The sequence below is a fragment of the Diabrotica virgifera genome, chromosome 5, assembly GCF_917563875.1.
Source record: "Diabrotica virgifera virgifera chromosome 5, PGI_DIABVI_V3a".
Lineage (NCBI taxonomy): Eukaryota > Metazoa > Arthropoda > Insecta > Coleoptera > Chrysomelidae > Diabrotica > Diabrotica virgifera.
This window is the reverse complement of record NC_065447.1, coordinates 173,656,968-173,675,343: the sequence shown is the minus strand read 5'-3', so window position 1 is coordinate 173,675,343 and position 18,376 is coordinate 173,656,968. Positions and strand designations below refer to the sequence as shown.

The 18,376-nt window shown below is 35.0% G+C and overlaps 1 protein-coding gene across 1 annotated transcript in view; it reads left to right on the top strand.

Annotated features, from left to right (window-relative positions):
• LOC126885214 (protein disulfide-isomerase A5-like) overlaps positions 1-16,289 on the top strand; it is a 63,389-nt gene extending 47,100 nt beyond the window's left edge. The window contains exons 6-8 of the mRNA XM_050651668.1: positions 1,602-1,902; positions 8,464-8,666; positions 15,745-16,289. Coding sequence (XP_050507625.1) covers positions 1,602-1,902; positions 8,464-8,666; positions 15,745-16,182 — 942 coding nt within the window. The 3' untranslated portion in view covers positions 16,183-16,289. The remainder of the gene's footprint in view (positions 1-1,601; positions 1,903-8,463; positions 8,667-15,744) is intronic.
• Positions 16,290-18,376: the final 2,087 nt, after the last annotated feature.

Below are 18,376 nucleotides of genomic sequence, written 5' to 3'. Positions count from 1 at the left end.
TTTGATTAAAAAAAATTGGACCACTTTTCACGTGGGCGACTTCTTAAACCTTATTCTGGGATGTCTCACGAATGTGATTATGCCAAAAATTTCATGGGAATATTTTTTCAACGAACCCGCCGTTTTAGCCTTGTCTAGTTAGGAATATTGGAAGAAATGGAGAAACGACAAGAGAGAGAACACTGTGTCATCCGCGTATCTCAAAAATATTGACGCCATTCATTTTGATACTACATTAAGCATTATCCGCTGCTTTATTGAAAACGAACTCAGAATATATGTTAAATGTTAGTGGGACAAAATGCAGCCCTGCCTTACTCCTCTTCTTATTTGAAGCTTTTCAGAAGTATCTCGGCCAATCCTGCTATTTACAGGTTGATGCCAGTAAAGATTTTTAATAATGCGTTCATCTTTATCATCGATACCTACCTTCTGAAGAATAGCAATAATTTCAGTATGTTTTACTCAATCAAAGGCTTTCTCAAAGTCAATAGAACACGTATAAACCGAATGTTCGACATCTCTGTACCATAACCTGAATACTAAAAAGTGCTTCTCTAGTTCTAAGGTAATTGCGGAACCCGAACAGTGTGTCACCAAGTTGTTCTTCTATTTTTTGGTGCATCATAGAGTTCAAAGTTCGTAGAAATCTCTTAGACTATAAGCCAGGAATGATAAAGATAAACCAGAAATAATCGAATACCTTCTCAGCCAAGTTTTTAATCTTGACTCCAGAATTTCAATTGAAGAAGAAAAATATTTTCACGAAAACTTCGGTGCACCCTATCAGGTATCACATCATACAGAAAAGATCAAAATAAATGGAATTCATGAAAAATCTCAGTATTAAAGAATCTCTATAGGCCTGGATCCCGCGTACCAAAAAAAAAGTTGATTAATAGCAAGCTGAAAATTTGTTAATAGTTTAACGGTGTCTAGACAGACAAACTTTGATGTACGGGAACACTGGAACAGGGGAAGTTTTAATTGTGGAACAGTTTAAAAATTTGGAACGTCAGACCACGAAAACGTCTCATGTATTTTGTCGGACAGAACTTCCAATTGATTTGTTACCCTTTCATTAAACTCTCATGCAAAAATCAGACTGCTATTTGTCACCTGTCATAATTCCTGTCATTTGACATGTTCTACGTGTTCCACATATTAAAATGCCCAGTTGGTGATAAATAGCAGTCTGATTTTTGCAGGACAATTTAATTAGAGGGTAACAAATGAATTTTAAGTTCTGTTCGACAAAATACATGGGACGTCTTCGTAGTCTGACGTTCCAAATTTTTAACCTGTTCCACAATTAAAACTTCCCCTGTTCCAGTGTTCCCATACATCAAAGTTTGTCCGACAAGACACCCTTAAGCTATTAAAAAATTTTCAGCTTGCTATTAATCAACTTTTTTTCATACGCGGGATCTAGACCTATAGTTATTCTGACAAATCAAATTTAATTACCAAGTACATTACGGCGAACCTTGGTCCACCACAAAAACCTAAAGTGTAATATATTTTAGCATAGCAGGCATCAAATTATTAAAGTGATATATTAAAAAAATTTTACATGCTATTATAAAATAAATTTCTTGTAGATTCCTGGCATGTTAGCTGCAGTAGACGCCACCAAAGAACCCACACTGGCCTCCAGGTACTCCGTCAAAGGCTATCCCACCGTTATTTACTTCTCATTCGGAGAACAGAAGTTCGACATCAACGTTAGGGACGCTGCTAAGATTATAGACTTCATGAAAGATCCTAAAGAACCTCCACCACCACCCCCTCCAGAAAAACCGTGGGCTGATGAAGAAAGTGAGGTAGTTCATTTGACCGAAGAGACATTTAAACCATTCCTAAAGAAGAAGAAACATTCCTTGGTCATGTTTTATGCTCCCTGTAAGTTTATATTTCTAAAATGACGCAATAAAACACAAGATGGTAGTTGCCACTTTGTAGATATATACAGTAGGAAAAATGAAAGAATACCCATGAACGAACATATAAAACACGCTGTATTTTCCTGTCACCGTGTCACACAAAAAATTGGCGAGTGCAAGTACATGTAATAATTATTGTTACATGTACTTGCACTAGACAATTTTCTTTATGACACGGTGACAGGAAAATACAGCGTGTTTTATATGTTCGTTCATGGGTATTCTTTCATTTTTCCGACTGTAATTACTGTTATAAACATATCACGTCATGTACTTAAGTGAGCGAGGCGAACGAATCATATTCACTTCACTGCGAGGGGTCTAGTGGATCGATAGTTCAAAGCTTGGCCAGAAAACAAAAGGCCCATTTAGATTTTATACATAGCAGTAAGATCTGCTACTTAGACTGTACAGTAATACACTGGTGTATCGAGTCTACTATGAATGAGCAGTAGGTGCCCCATCTTTGCTGTTTCTCTCTGTTCGTGGTCTTCACACTATAATTTTTTGGGTCCACCACCCATATTCATTCTGGCCAAATGGCTCGTCTAATTCCTATCTCCTCGTTTCTAACCCTGTCTGTGAGAGTCAGTCCAGGTAACGACCGTTTCATTCTTCTTTGGGCCATTCTGATTTTGGTTAACGAAACTGTGTCGGCGCCGTAAGTCATGACCTGAAGTACACATTGGTCGAACGTCTTTTTTTTTTCAAATAATTTGGCATGTTGCTCTTGAAGATGTCTGATAGAGCTCCGTGTGCGGCCCGTTACGGCTGTTCCGTTGGGTGTGTTGAAACCTCTATACTCTGGGTATAGAGATTTTGAAGAAAAGAACTGACGAAATAAGGGGAAAATAAATGAGAAAAGATTTAAGACAAAAAGAAGAGGGGCTTAGCTCAGAAGGACAACTTAAATGGGCAGAGAGACACTAAATCTCAAGTGGGTATTCGGGCTAGCTTCTTCTTCTTCTTCTTGACTGGCTTTACAACTCTGGGTGAGTCTTCGCCGCATCCACTATGGCCCTCCATCGTCTGCGATCTTGCGCTTCGATTTGCCATTGTTGTATCCCAATCCTAGATAGATCGGTTTCAACATCATCCTTCCATCTTTTTCTGGGACGGCCCACTGATCTTCTACCGTCTGGTCTCTCGAAGAACACTGTCTTTGGCACTCTGTCTTCCTCTGATCTTACTACATGAATATTGGCTTTCATGAAAAAAAAAATCATGGCTAGCTTCTATACACCGAATATTGGCTTTAGAGATATAAAAAAAAAGGTTTGATAATGAAATGATAGCAACTAGGGAGAAAATGAGACCTGTTAATACAAAAACTTAATACAACTAGGTATGACCACTGGAGATAGATCAAGATAAAGGAGACGATAAAGTGAGAAGAAAATGGGCGCCAACTCGGACAGCTCAACCTCTGGGGCACAATATTTGAAAGCTCACTATACTTAACTGAAGTCAAAAAAAGAGAAAACGTAAGTTTTGGGCCCAGAATTTGAACAGCTCGAGATTTTTGAAGTAACGAACAACAGGAACTAAATGACACTGGTTACGACCACCTGAAATACAAAATACTAAATACTAACCTTGTCTTGCTATATTATTTACTGGTAATACAGACTGAAATAAAACATCAACCTTTCTAAAAACAAATATATTAACAATAAATATGTTATATATATTACAAGTTACATATAACTCTCTAAAAACAATAACAGTGGTAGTGGTGGTGTAACGGTCAAACAGGACCCAAAAAGCCACTAACATGCAATTAACCACTACACACTGCGCTAAGTAAAGGTATTAATAGAAAATCAAAATCAAAAGTCCGTTAGAGTTGCACAAGGTCCTTACAACTAAAAGTTAGTAATATTCCCTACATTGAACTAGGCTAGAGTGAGATGTGAGATGGGTACACAACAAGAACGCTACGGTTGCCAAAAATTAAGTATCTCATCTAGCAAAAATACTAATTATATATTGAGTTGGTCAGCACTCGTTATATCCTATTTGCAAAAAAAACCTACTAGACATATTCCCTATTTAAAATCCGCGACAAAATTTTACCCCCTGATTCCCTATCAAATTTTGAGCTCCAATTATTTATAATTATCATTAAAAAAGACCTGATTTTATTTATTTAAACAAACTATTAATTATATTGAACCAAAGAAAAAACAACGACCTAAAACCCTATCTATCACGAAAATATGTACTCTTCCTGATCGTATGCATACGAAAAGTTTACACTGTACTAAAATTATATGAACCAAAAGTATATAAAAGAAAGGTAAAAACTTAGCTTTTACAACAGCCGGTTGTTAAAAGGGGCAAATAGTCCTTTATAAAAAGTCCTTAGGAAGATCTTACAGTCCTCAGGAAAATCCTCTTGGCACAACAAAGCTATTTGGCTGCTGTGGTGGGTTAAGTCCTACCGGAAAATCCTTGATGTAATCAGGTACATACTAAACGTGATAGAGTCACGTTACGTGACTAAATAACTAAGTAGTGGAATCTAAAAGAAATTTCATCAATTTAATTACATTATTTATAACACTATGTGTAGACAGCACAGGGTCACTGTACTGGAAACCAAAACAAAAAAACTCAGGTTAGGTATGCATATGTCATGTCAAATTGAAACTAATTCAAATCATCAAATCAGACATGGCAGGGACATGCGCATGACATGTCTGATATTCGTTAAAACTTTTTTATATTATTACCTCAAAAAAAACGTAGAGGAAAAAGCCTAATGAGAAATTGGAATTTAACTTTAACACTAAAAACCTATGGCCTTGACTGTTTCTTTGCAAATGGAAATGAATATCATTACCATAATATAAATTATAATGTGAAATTTAAATTATTTCTTAACCGAAATTAATATCTACAGATAACGAACGAGATATCTAGGATGGTGAATTTGATTTTATAATGAAGAAATAAGGAGAAATATATCAATATACTCACTTGAGCAAGTAACACGCCAGCTGTATTATAATTCCTTTTATGTGAATAGGTCCCCAGATATATTTAATTTTCATATACTATTTTTGGCACATGGTATTGGCTGATGTTTGGATATCCTTTTAGTTATGTTCCATTTTGAGATTTAGCTTCAAACTCCGCCACTTATAAATAATACGGCGTGTTACCTTGACGAGTTTGCTGACAAAACTGAGGTTCCAATCGACCAAAATCGATTTCTCGATGTTCGATGATCGATGTTCTCGATCCGATCAACTCATGCGCGGTGCCTTCTTCTCGCTTCGTTGCGAATGCAGGCAACTGATATGGGAATGTCGGCATTCCCATAGGCGTCTCTAAGATGAAATTCATAAAGGGGCAGTAAATGGGATTAATTTAAAGGATTAGTAGCATGACCGCTACAGTGTTGACGGAATCAATTAACTTAAATTAAAATAAGTGTAAAAACAACGAACAGTAATATTATTTATTTTTGGGTAAACAAGCGTGCTTCGTTTATATCTCGTAAGAAGGTTGCTATTGTTTGGCCCAGCGAGGGTTGTGTTTCGACTCGTTGTTGTGGATCGACTGACTGAAAACACATGTCTGTGGTTTTAAGTTAAAGACTAATTTATTGACATAAAGAGGCTGGAATAGAAGCGTCTTCGAATGCATTTCAAAAGTGATTTATTAAGGTCTGATAAGGTAACTATTTAATGGGGAATTTGTTTCCCAGAAAAAAACATTAATTTTATACAATTTGGTTTTGTATTTTAGGAACGAAACACATGTGAATTTTAAATTATCCATATCATTTTCGTTTAGAAAAGAAAGTTAATATTTAAAATTAGCCATTAAAAAAATGATAAATGCAGCGTATCGCTATACGGCTAAAGTTAATTTCTTTAAGAATAGTTTTTGAAGTTCGGCAGTTTGATTATCCCTGGCAATTTGGATTTCATGACCTAGAAGTATTAACGTCGATGAACCAATGCTATATCGATGAAGTCACTTTTGGATTTTCGCTTGGTACCAGATTTGTCATGTTTTGTATCTTTCCAAAACTTATGCTAAAACCAACTTGCTTACAGGCAGCATCTAACTCAGTAAGCCTAGTTCCAATTTCTTGTGTGACAACATATCGCCGTCGACGTTGATTCCTTTGGCGTCCACTCCAATTGTTTCAAAGCATGTTCCAGTACTGCCGTAAAGAGTCTGTGAGATACCGTATCTTCTTGTTTAATTCTTCTTGTGATTTGTATGCATTTTGTATCTTTATGTAGTATTACGGTGGTGGGTGCATTATTAGCCCAATAAATGACCGTTTTGGAGTGTAATTTCCAGGGGCAACTCCGAATTGCATGAAAATTTGGATTTAGGTTCTACTTACCCTCCACTTCAAAGTTGAAATTGTGCCGTTGGTTGCTTTTACTTGGGGGATGACAGTCACCCCTTCTCGGGGGTGAAAAAACGTACGTTCAAGATAAGACCGGAAATGGATAAATTGACTGATTTTAAGCACCTTTTAATCTATAAAGTTTTTTACGTAAGTCAATACTTTTCGAGTTATTCGCGATTTAAAATGTTGATTTTTCGACAAAAAAAACTTCGTTTTCAGACCGTTTTTCGCAAAAAACTCAAAAAGTACATATTTTATCGAAAAAAATATTTTTAGCAAAAGTGTAGCTTATAGAAAAACGAAAAAAATGGTGTACCAGTAAAGTCTACAACTTGAGTAGAAGCAAAGTTGTAGCTCATGAAAAATACGTTCTTCTTCGTCTAATTCCAAATCGAATAATTCAACGCGAAATCACCAAAGAATGAAGCACTTTTCGGGAAAACCTTATTAACATTTTTAAAGTATCTAAAAAAAGCTTACTATTTGCGATTAACTGTTTAGTGGGAAATAAGCCACAATTAAATTGAAAAAATAATTTTATTAACGTTTCGAAGCCCAAATCGGGTTTCATTGTCAAAATACAAAATACTATTTTGTAATACAAATGTCAAAATACAAAATAGTATTTTGTATTTTGACAACGAAACCCGATTTGGGCTTCGAAACGTTAATAAAATTATTTTTTCAATTTAATTGTGGCTTATTTCCCACTAAATAGTTAATCATAAAAATGCCACAAGGAAATAGCTTCAGAACTTACTATTTGTTTTTTACAAAAGTTTCCAGCATCAAAAATAAACTAGTTACACTGAAAAGAAAAGTTGGCCCCTTTTTTTGGTAAAAAAAATCGTGAAAACCTCCCTCTATTTAGCACCCTAAATAAATTTAATCGTTACCGCTTTACCATTTATTTTAACTGTATGTGTATTGTTTATATGATCTGTAAGTTTGATTGGTTTGAAGTACTTATTTTTGAAAAAATATTTGGTTTTATAGTAAAACAGATTTTCTAAAAATTTTTGAAAAATTTCCTTTTTTCAAAATAACTTAAAAAGTATTAGTAATAAGAAAAATCTAAAACAGTAAAAATATAGGTTTTGCTATTATAAATATGCTACCTTCATGTTGTTTCTCAGTAAGACAAAAATTGGTTAAGATATGGCTGTTCAAAATTTGCATACACTCGTGATTAGTGACGCATTCAAGCTTTTTCAACTATAACCCTTTCACAAATAAACAGTTTAAACCGGTGATACTGACAGATCATATAAAAAATAGATAGGTAAGTAAATTGTTTGTAAAGCGGTAACGAGTAATTTCATTTAGGGAGCTAAACACGGGGAGATTTTCATGATTTTTACAAAAAAAAAGAGGGCCAACTTTATTTTGAGCGTAACCCGCTTATTTTTAATGCTAAAAACTTTTGTTAACAATTAAAATAAAGCTTTTTATAAACACTTTAAAAAGTTTAAATGGGTTTTTCCCGAAAAGTGCTTAATTTTTCGGTGATTTCACCTTGAAATATTCGATTTGGAATTAGACGAACAAGAACGTATTTTTCATGAGTTACAACTTTGTTTTTACTTGATTGATAGACTTTACTGATACACCATTTTTTTTTGTTTTTTATAAGCTACACTTTTGCTAAGAATATTTTTTCGAAAAAATATTTACTTTCTGAGTTATTTGCGAAAAACCGTCTGAAAACGTAGTTTTTTTGTCGAAAAATCAACATTTTCAATGGCAAATAACTCGAAAAGTATTGACTTACGTAAAAAACTCGATAGAAAAAAAGTTGCTTAAAATCAGTCAATTTATCCATTTCTGGTCTTATCTTGAACGTATGTTTTTTCACCCCCGAGAAGGGGTGACTGTCACCCCAAAGGTAAAAGCAACCAACGTCACAATTTCAACTTTGAAGTGGAGGGTAAGTAGAACCTAAATCCAAACTTTCATGCAATTCGGAGTTGCTCCTGAAAATTACACGGTATCGCCGCATTTCCCGTTCATTTACTGGGCTATATTGTATATGTTCGCAATTAGTTTGGAATACCGATAATCTATACGACTTTCCTTCAACGCTCTATCATTGCGCTGTTAATGATCTTTAGTCACAAATTAATACATTTATCTATTTTCTAGGGTGTGGACATTGTAAAAAAGCCAAACCGGAATATACTCAAGCCGCTACAGAGTTCAAGGATGATCCCAGAGTCGAATTTACTGCTGTTGATTGTACTGTATACCCATCAGTCTGTAGTGCAAACGACGTGACAGGTTATCCCACGTTTAAATACTTCAGTTACTACAAGAAGGAGATGAAAGACTATAAAGGTGGAAGAACGGTAAGGTTTTTTTGTGTATTTACTGTTATTAATTTATCTATCCCCGATAACTCTAAATGTCTTTTCGTCTTTTGGCCTAATAGTGCAGTCACTGAAGGTTTTCACCTCCGATTTCGTTGAACCTCCATCGATTTTTATGAAAATTGGTGAGTGGTTAGAGGATACCTCAAGGAACAAAGGCGACATGGTGCTAACTTGCGCTTTTAGCCTGGGGGTGGATGCCACCCCTTCTCGGAGATGAAAATTATTATATTAAAAATATCAACATAAATCGATAGAGGGATAAATTCAAAGCAAAATTTGTTATGTAATTATAATAAATCAATACTTTTTGTGTTATTAAAGATAAAATATTTTAGTGTTTCGTGAATAAATGCATGTTTGAGAGGGGTTTTCACAAATAATTCAAAAACGATAAGCTTTTACAAAAAAGTTATTATCAAAATTAAAGATAATAAAAAACTAAATACACTCTACTTGAAAAGCCATTTAATGTTGATTGGGAGTAAGTTATGGGTAATTGAATGTATACTTTTTTCGGAGAGTACTCAAATCCAAATATTCAAGCATAAATAACGAAAAAACGATGCATTTTATAAAATATCACTTATAGATACTTATCAGTCCTCAGGAATTCCTATTAAATGAGCTCCAGAAGAAGTTGATAGCATCAAAAATAAGAGAACCCTTTTGATTTTTTTAGGAAAACGTGAAAAATAAAACGTACGCCATTTCCACAAAAATTAAAATTTATGGTAATTCCTGTAATACTTTCTTTATGTTAGCTTAAATAATGATCCCAAAAATTTTGACCGGTTTATAGTGCATGTTTGAAAAACAAAAAATGTAATTTAAAAAAATCAGAATATTTAAAAATTTTCGTAACTTTCATTTTCTTTTGATAATAACTCCAAAAATACTTCATCATCATCATCAGGGCTTTTCATTCCAGGTGGAATGTTTGCCGCTCTTACTTAGAGCTCTCAGATTCGCTTATTGCGGTGAATCACTCCGCATTCCACTTGTATGTTGTCAAAGTTTGTTGTATGACTTGGCTTTCGTTACTATTTTCTTCCACTCATTTCGATATGTGCATAGTTCCCTCCAGTTTCTCACTTCCAGAATTTTGATATCTCTCATGACCTGGTCCTCCCATCTCTCTCTGGGTCTTCCTCTTGGTCTTTCAGTTGCCGGTTTTCATCTGGTGATCTTCTTAATCAGTCGGTCGTTTTTCCTTCTTTATATGTGTCCCAGCCATCTCAGCCTCTGTGATTTAATAAATCTAACTATATCTTCTCCCTTCATTATGTCTCTTAGCTCATGGTTCATTCTTCTTCTCATTTCTCCGTTGTCCATTCTTATCGGGCCCATGATGCGTCTGAGGATTTTCCTTTCGAATATTCTCAATTTTTCTTCATCTTTTTCCGTGAGGCACATTGTCTCAGCTGCGTACGTAACTACTGGTCTGATTGCAACTCTGTATATTTTCAGTTTTGTATTTCTGGATAAGTTCTTGTCCTTCATAAGCCTATGATATCTCCAGTATGTTTTGTTGCCTGTTAGTATTCGTTCCGTTACTTCTTCACTTCTCTTGTTTTGGCCATTCACTATTACTCCCAAATATTTAAATTGTTGGACTCTTTCAAAAGTGTAGTTTTCTATTTTGATTTCTCTCATCCTGTTATCTTCTCTTCTAGAGCAGAGTAGATATTTTGTTTTTCCTTCGTTAATTTCTAGACCTCTTTTCCGTGCTTCTTTTGCCAGGATTGTTACTGCTTCTTTTAATCTTTCCTTGTCTCTTCCCATAAGAACTAAATCATCTGCATATGCAACTATTTGTGTTGAGGAGTGGGCTATAGTTCCTTTAATTTTGCTGGCCTTGACTGTTCCTTCTAGTGCTATGTTGAATAATGTGGTTGACAGGGAGTCGCCTTGTCGCACTCCTGTTTCTATTGCAATTGATTTTGTGCTACCTTCTTCTGTTGTTACTTTGGCTCGAGCTCCATCCATGGTCATTTTTGTTAATCTGATTAATTTTGCTGGTATCTCTTGATTTTTCATTTCATTAAATACTCAAAAATACTTAATATACTTAAAAATGATATAGAACCAAATTTTAGGTTTATCTTTACCAAATATTTTGCTTTTTTTACTAATTCTATAGGATAAAAAATTACCGAGATAGCGTTTAAAACTTAAATTTTACCGTGAGAACCATGTAACCGGGACAATTTAACCTTTTATATTTAAAAAAGTAAGAGGTTTAATAGATTAAATTTAATATGGATTAATATCAAATGGTTTTTAGATGAACCTGATATCAAAAAAATTTCCGGAGTTATTCTAAACAAAACAATAACAATTTTTGGAACATAAATTTTAATGCTACGAACTTCTTCGGAAGCTCATTTGATAAATATTTCTTTGTGCTTTGTAAATGTTTAATAAGAATATGTTAAAATTCATCATTTTCCCCTTATTTAAGCTTGAATTCTTATATTTGGGCACTCGCCGAAAAAAATATTCATTCATTTATCTATAACTTACTTAGAATTACCAGTAAAGGTTTTTCTAGTAAGAAATTTATTCGATTTTTTATGGTCTTCAATATTGGTAAGAATAACTTTTTTGTACAAACTTATAGTTTTTGAGTTATTTATGAAAAACCGGTTTACACCATGCATTTTTCTCACGAAAAATTTAAATTTTTGATCTTTATTAACTAAGTATTGATTTATTTAAATAACCTGACATAACAAATTTTGCTTCGAATTTGTCCATCTATCGATTTGTGTAGTTATTTTTAATAAAAAAAGTTCACCCCCGATAAGGGGTGGCATCCACCCCCAGGGTAAAAGCGCAAGTTGGCAATACGTCACCTTTGTTCCTTGAGATATCCTCTAACCACTCACCGATTTTCATGCAAATCGATGGAGGTTTATCGAAATCGGAGGTAATAGCTCATATCCACCTTCAGTTACTGCACTATAAATATTGTGGGACTCTGTCTAGTGCTGATATAACTCCCGCAAAATGTTCGTGAGAAAATTGAAATTTGCAGCGGGTGTTTCAACTGTTACGAGCAATTGTATTAACAAATCATTTTGAGTTCATCGCACTGTATGTTATTAACGTTTTACAGTGTGTCAATTTGAAAAGATACCACCCTTTCTAAGTAATTTGGTCCGCATAGAAAATCTAAAAATATGCAAAAACACGTCCAATTTATTTGTGAGGGGGACATTTTGTAGACTAGTTGTCAACTAAATTACATCAACCCTCTAGCGGGGGCGGACACAATCCCCAAAATCTTTAATGGAAAGGGGGGTTGAGTGATACCTCATTTTAAAGATCGTACCTTTTCAAAAATACCATACATTATATTTCTTTTCAGTGCTTTTGGAAACATCAAGTAAAACCGTAAAGATATTAAGTATCAAGTTCAGAATTGCCCAAATTGAATTTTTTAGAGTATTGGAGTATTTTGAGTACATTTTTTAGTATTTTTGAAAAAATGAAGTAAAACCGTAAAGATATTAAGTATTGAGTTCAGAAATCCAAAATTTTTTGGGGTATTGAGTCTCAAGATTTTTCCAAACGTACTGAAAATAATATAAGGTATGTGGTATTTTTGAAAAAGTAGTTGAACGACCTTTAAAATGAGGTGCTCCACCTCCATTTCCATTAAAGATTTTGGGAGTTGTAGCCGCCCCCTCTAGAGGGTTGATGTAATTTAGTTGGAAATTGGTTTATAAAATGTCCCCCTCACAAACAAATTTTATGTGTTTTTGCTTATTTTTAAATTTTCTATAGGGACCAAATTATAGACGGTGGCACCAAAGAAAATATGGAAAAATAGCAAAGACAGAAAGATCCATGGAAAGACAAATGCTGAACATTAAACTATCAGACAGGAAAAGAAACGAATGGATCCGTAACAAAACAAAAGTGAATGATGTCTGAACCCAAGTAGTAAAGCTTAAATGGAAGTTCGCCGGACACACCCTACGGCAGAATGATGAAAGATGGACTAAGAGGAATATACATTGGAGACCGTGGAACCACAAACGAAAAAGGGGAAGCTCACTTCGTCAAAATGGATTCAAATTACCCAAGAGAGGCATGGAAGAAGGAAGAGGAGGCCTATATCCCAGGATGGATGTTTAGGGCGGATTAGATAGATATATCTTCTTCAGGTGCCATCTCCGTTACGGAGGTTGGCAATCATCATAGCTATTTGAATTGTTGAGGCAGTAGCTCTAAATAGTTGTTTTGAGCTGCATCCAAATCATTCTCTTAAGTTCTTCAGCCATGAAATTCGTCTTCTTCCGATGCTTCTGGCATCTATCTTTCCTTGCTTTATGAGTCGCAGGATGCCATACTTCTCGCTCCGCATCACATGCCCGAGTTATCACCCTCTATAATTTGGTCCCTATAGAAAATTTAAAAATATACGAAAACACGTCATATTTGTGACGGGGACATTTTGTTGACCAGTTTTCAACTAAATTACATCAACCCAAAATCTTTAATGGGAGTTGAGTGATACCTCATTTTAAAGGTCAAATTCAACTACCGTTTTAAAAATACCACATACATAGATTTTCTATAGGAACCAAAGTATAGAGTTATAGAGGAACGTACCTTTTCAAATTGACACTCTGTATAAGTATTTATTAATAACTTTTTTCGTGTACCTATTTTGTAAGAATCTTTATGGAATTTGTAACACACTCTTATACATATCACTTATATAAAACCTAGACCTAGACCGTATACACAGATATTATAATGTGTACGTCTTATCTCTACCTCTAATCAGCAAGCAATGCATATTTAGTTTTAAAGTATAAGTATTTAATAACAAAGCTACTGTTCGTACGTATCTGGCAATACAACTTATTTTTCTAAAAATGTCATTTTGGTACTACATATTATATTCTCGTTTTAGATTTTTATAGGAAATTTCGTGTGTACAATGCTTAAATATTAAACTACCCCTAGCGAGAAATTTTTATGAAGAGATACCAACGTTACATATTTTCATATAAGAGCTCATAATTCCTTGTTTTTTAATTCGTTTATCGTCGCCTTGTAATGAAGGTAGACTCCATAAAGTTTTGGGCTTTCACATTTCTTAGAATGCCGTTTCTTCTTCTTATTTTGCAGTCTTCTAACGAAGGTTGGCGATCACTTCTTTAAACGCTTCCCTATCTTTTGCAATGTGAAATATTATCTGTTCAACATTTCTGCTTTATTCGCAAGCTTTTTCTTCCTCTACTCTTCCTTGCATAATTACGTGTAGCGTGTAGCAGAGAGTATTTATCGTTTCGAAGTAAGTGGCCCAGATCCGATGTTTTTCTTATTTTAATTGTGTTCATAAGCTCTCTGCCATGTGCAATTCGTTTTAACACTTCTCCGTTTGAGACTTTTACAGTCCAAGAAAATAGCCACATTTCGAATGCCTCCAATTTTTTTACTGATTGAGCCTTCAGAATCCAAGCTTCTACCCCATATAGAAGCTGCGACCAAACATAACATGCGACTTACCTCAATCTGATAGCCATACTAAATTTCTTATTTGTAAACAGTGACTTGTATTTTATAAATCCGTTTCGAGCTATTTGTGTTCGGACCTTCATCTCTGCATCTTGATCTAACTGCGAGTTTATAATAATTGCTCTGAGGTATTTATACTTGTCGACTCTCTCTAACGGTTTACCCTTCAGTGTCAGATGTATGTTGTCAACAGGGGTTTTCGAGATCACAATGTATTTGGTTTTATTTGTATTCATTGATAGTCTTATTTTTTTGCTTTCTCTGTTAATGATTTCCAGAAAAATTGATGCCTCCTGAAATATTAATTGGGAGTACACATTAAATAATTGTGGCGACAGCAGGCATCCCTGTCTGACTCCTCTTTGAATTTCTACTTGGTTTGTCTCACTATCTTCCACCCGTGCCCGTACGACCGCTGTTTGATTGTAGTATAGATTTTTTATTAAATCCATATCCTTGGAATGTAGGTATATGTTTCAATGTATGTATGAGTTTACCATGTTGAATTTTGTCAAACGCTTTCTGCAATCTGTAATCTACCGGATATCTATAATCATATAACATATGAATACGTTTTTATTATATTCTTTGCATTTTTGTAATAGTACCGTCATTGCGCACAATGCCTCTCTTGTTTCCATTTCACCTCTATATCCAAACTGTGTGTTGTCTAATTGCTCTTCACATATTTTTTATATACAGTGTGTCGCATTTAAGATGAAGAGTTTTTAAGATTTAAGATGAAGGGTTTAAAATTTAAACTTCAGTTGACTATCTTTAATAATGTGATCCATCAACCTGTATGACTGTGCAAAATTTCAAATCTATATTTATTTTGATAGCCGAAATATAGGGGATTTCTTCTTCTTAAATGCGACACACTGTATACGCTGTTGAATAACTTAGAGTAATATTTTTAAAGTGTGGCTCATAAGGCTAATTAATCGCTAGATTTATGATTATTTTTCTTGGATAAGGGTAAAAAGATAAATTTTAACCATTTATGGGATTTGACCGTCGTGGTATATTTTATTAAATAATTTAGTTAGACACTATATTTTCATCATTCAGGATTTTTAATATTTCTACTGAAATTTCATCAGGTTCTGGTGCTTTATCACTTTTTGAGTTTTTAATTGCCTGTTTCACCTCTGATATTAGATATTCTAGATTTTCATTAGTTGATAACGTTTCATTTATTTCTTCCCTTCTTCTTCTTTCAGTACCCTGTCCGATTATCGAACCGATTTATCGAATGTTGACGATCATATTGAATAACTTTGTTTAGGGCAGCTCTAAATAGATTAACGGTGGTCTCTTGATACCACTCCCTGAGATTTCGGAGCCAGGATGTTCTTTTTCGGCCTGGGTCTCTTCTTTCGGCGAGCTTGCCCTGTATTATGAGGTGAAGATGGTCCCTGCTATCTTCCTTCCCTACTATCTGCAAATATGTCCTTGATATATTTCTCCCAAGTTTGTTGTGAATGCCATTTACCAATCTACTATGTATTTGTTTTAGGCTCCAGATTTTATAGACTTCATGAGAGAACCCGACAAAGTAGTAAATGTTCCTGCTCCTCCTCCTGCTGAACCTGCCGAATGGATAATGGATCCTGCCGTAGTGAAATTAACAGACAAAACATTCCAGAATCAAATTGCTGACAAAGTGGTTCTAGTGATGTTCTACGCTCCTTGGTGTGGATACTGCAAGAAGATGAAACCGGAGTATAGCGTAGCAGCCCATCAACTTAGCGACGAAGGGCACAAATCTTGCCTTGCGATGATTGATTGTGCCGAAAATCCATCAATCGCCGAAGAATACCACATATCCGGGTTCCCGACGTTGAAATTGTTTAAAAACGGAAAATTTGTTGCTGATTATAACGGAAAAAGGACTGCTGATGATATAAAAACTTTCTTGTTGAAATATATGAACAATCCAAAGGAGGAGTTGTAAATAGTGATTGTAGGTATCTCGAATCAAGCTCAAAAATACTCATGCTCATTACACTACAGATCTGATATTTAAAGGTGACTAATTTAATGAAAATAATAAAAATCGAACCTGTGTTTTATTTCCCCTGTATTCCAGTAACTATAGTAAATTAGTAAGGAAAATATTTGGAGGAAAAATGGAGAACGGCGTTTGGATCAGGACAAATGAAGGTCTGAGAGAGTTATATAGGGAACTCAGTATTAGAGATGGCATGGTGGAACTGGAGCAGGTACCTCGGAATAGGTTCCAATCGTCTATTCCACGCAGCAGTGACAAAAAGTCGACGGCATCGGTTTAGATTCCAACGGCGCCGCATCGACCGCAATTTACAATGAACTCTAAATTGGATTCTCGCTCGGAATAGGTTTTAGCACAGCCATTTAGACATCGAAAGAGCCACCGTAGGGAACGCATCGGTCACGTTCTATTCCACGTATTACAAGTGATAAAACTTTGACGGCATCGGTTTCAACTCCAGCGCCGGCCGTAGTTGAGTACACTTTCCGGAACAACCGGGCAAGAGATTTGAAATGGAACTTGAACTGATCTCTCGGAATAGGTACCATAAAGAAACGCATCGGCGGCGTCTGTTTCGATTCCAGCATCTCGCATCTGTTTAATGTGATGGGTTCAAAAGAATTTCAGGTCCATACGGCTGTAACAGATTTCTAAATGGCGGGTATTGTTGTCATTTAAAACTGTTCAAATTTTGACTCTGACTTTGACTTTTATTTATGACTATAATCCTAATCGATCCTATCTTCTGTAATAGCTTAGTGTCTTCATTTTCCATTTGCATAAACGAATTCTGAATAAACCACGACGTTAGGTAAATTAAAAACTCATAATTACACGTAAGAAAAATTTGTTTTAATAGTTGTTACATATATAGATTTACGAATTGTAGGAAAACATGGTAAGAAATACATGTATATTTAAAAAGCAAATTAAATACATCCTCTAGATTAAAAATACAAAATTATAGGTACCCACTAGTTTGGTCGTTTGAATTTGATGCAGCGCAAGACAATAGTGGCACAACTAGGAACAAGCTAAGACTATCGATATATCGTCTTTTCACGTCGGAATCAGAAACTCACATTAGGTCTCTGGAATAGGTTCAGTTCCAACCTATTACCGAAAAATGCTATTCTGTACCATCTCTACTCAGTACACTAGGAGTAATAAGAACACAACGACTAAGATGGCTAGGACACATACGGAGGATGCCAGAAGGTAGATTACCGAAAATTCTACTGTCTAGTACAGGACGGCAGAAAAGAGGTCAGAGGTCATGATCTAAAAGGACTCAACGTCACAAATTGGAGGATGAAAGCAATGGATAAGAACGGATGGAGGAGAATGGTCAATCAAGTCATGAACCTACTAGGCTCGACGCGCTAATTATTATTATCCTTCCAGATTTAGCCATACGGCTCTCACTCAAGGGGAAAATTCATCCCAGATACCTACGGTATCAAAAGGATTGAGCTCTAGTGGGACTCTTTCCGTGTTAACCAGGCCTAGGTGACTTGGTATGCTGGAGTATCTCCCAAAAATGTTCGTACACATCTGGCCGTCGAGAGTAGTACCAGCTTTCTGCACGGTCTTATAGAGATATGTTCATTCAAACCCAGCTTTTTTATGATTTTTAGGAGGTTCTTAGGAATCACTCCAGTAGTAGTGAGAATAATAGGTATTGGGACCGTGCAAGTTCGGCAAAGCGACCTCTATTTCTACGCTCTGTACTTTTATTCGCACTTTTAATTATATTGGCCAATTATATTACTCCTGGTTGCTGGATAATTGTCAAGACCATAGCCCAAAAAAATAATAAGAAGAAAAAATAAGATGCAGGTTATGTTTAGCAAACGTAAACAATTGTATGTAGTAAATAAAATCAGTTATTAAAATGCAGTACTGCAAGCAAAATACAATTAATTAAATTTACCTTTATATAATAATTGCATATCATATCAATATTGTGGAGCAATATATAATTTTTCTGCGTCAATGACAGAAGGTATGAAATATACGTCAATTTGACAATTTCAATTGACAATATGAGTTATTTAAGATAGTTGCAATATTTCTCCGCGACTCGCGCACGGTCGTTTCTCGTTTCCCTTTCCAAGTACTTGCACACCGCGAATTG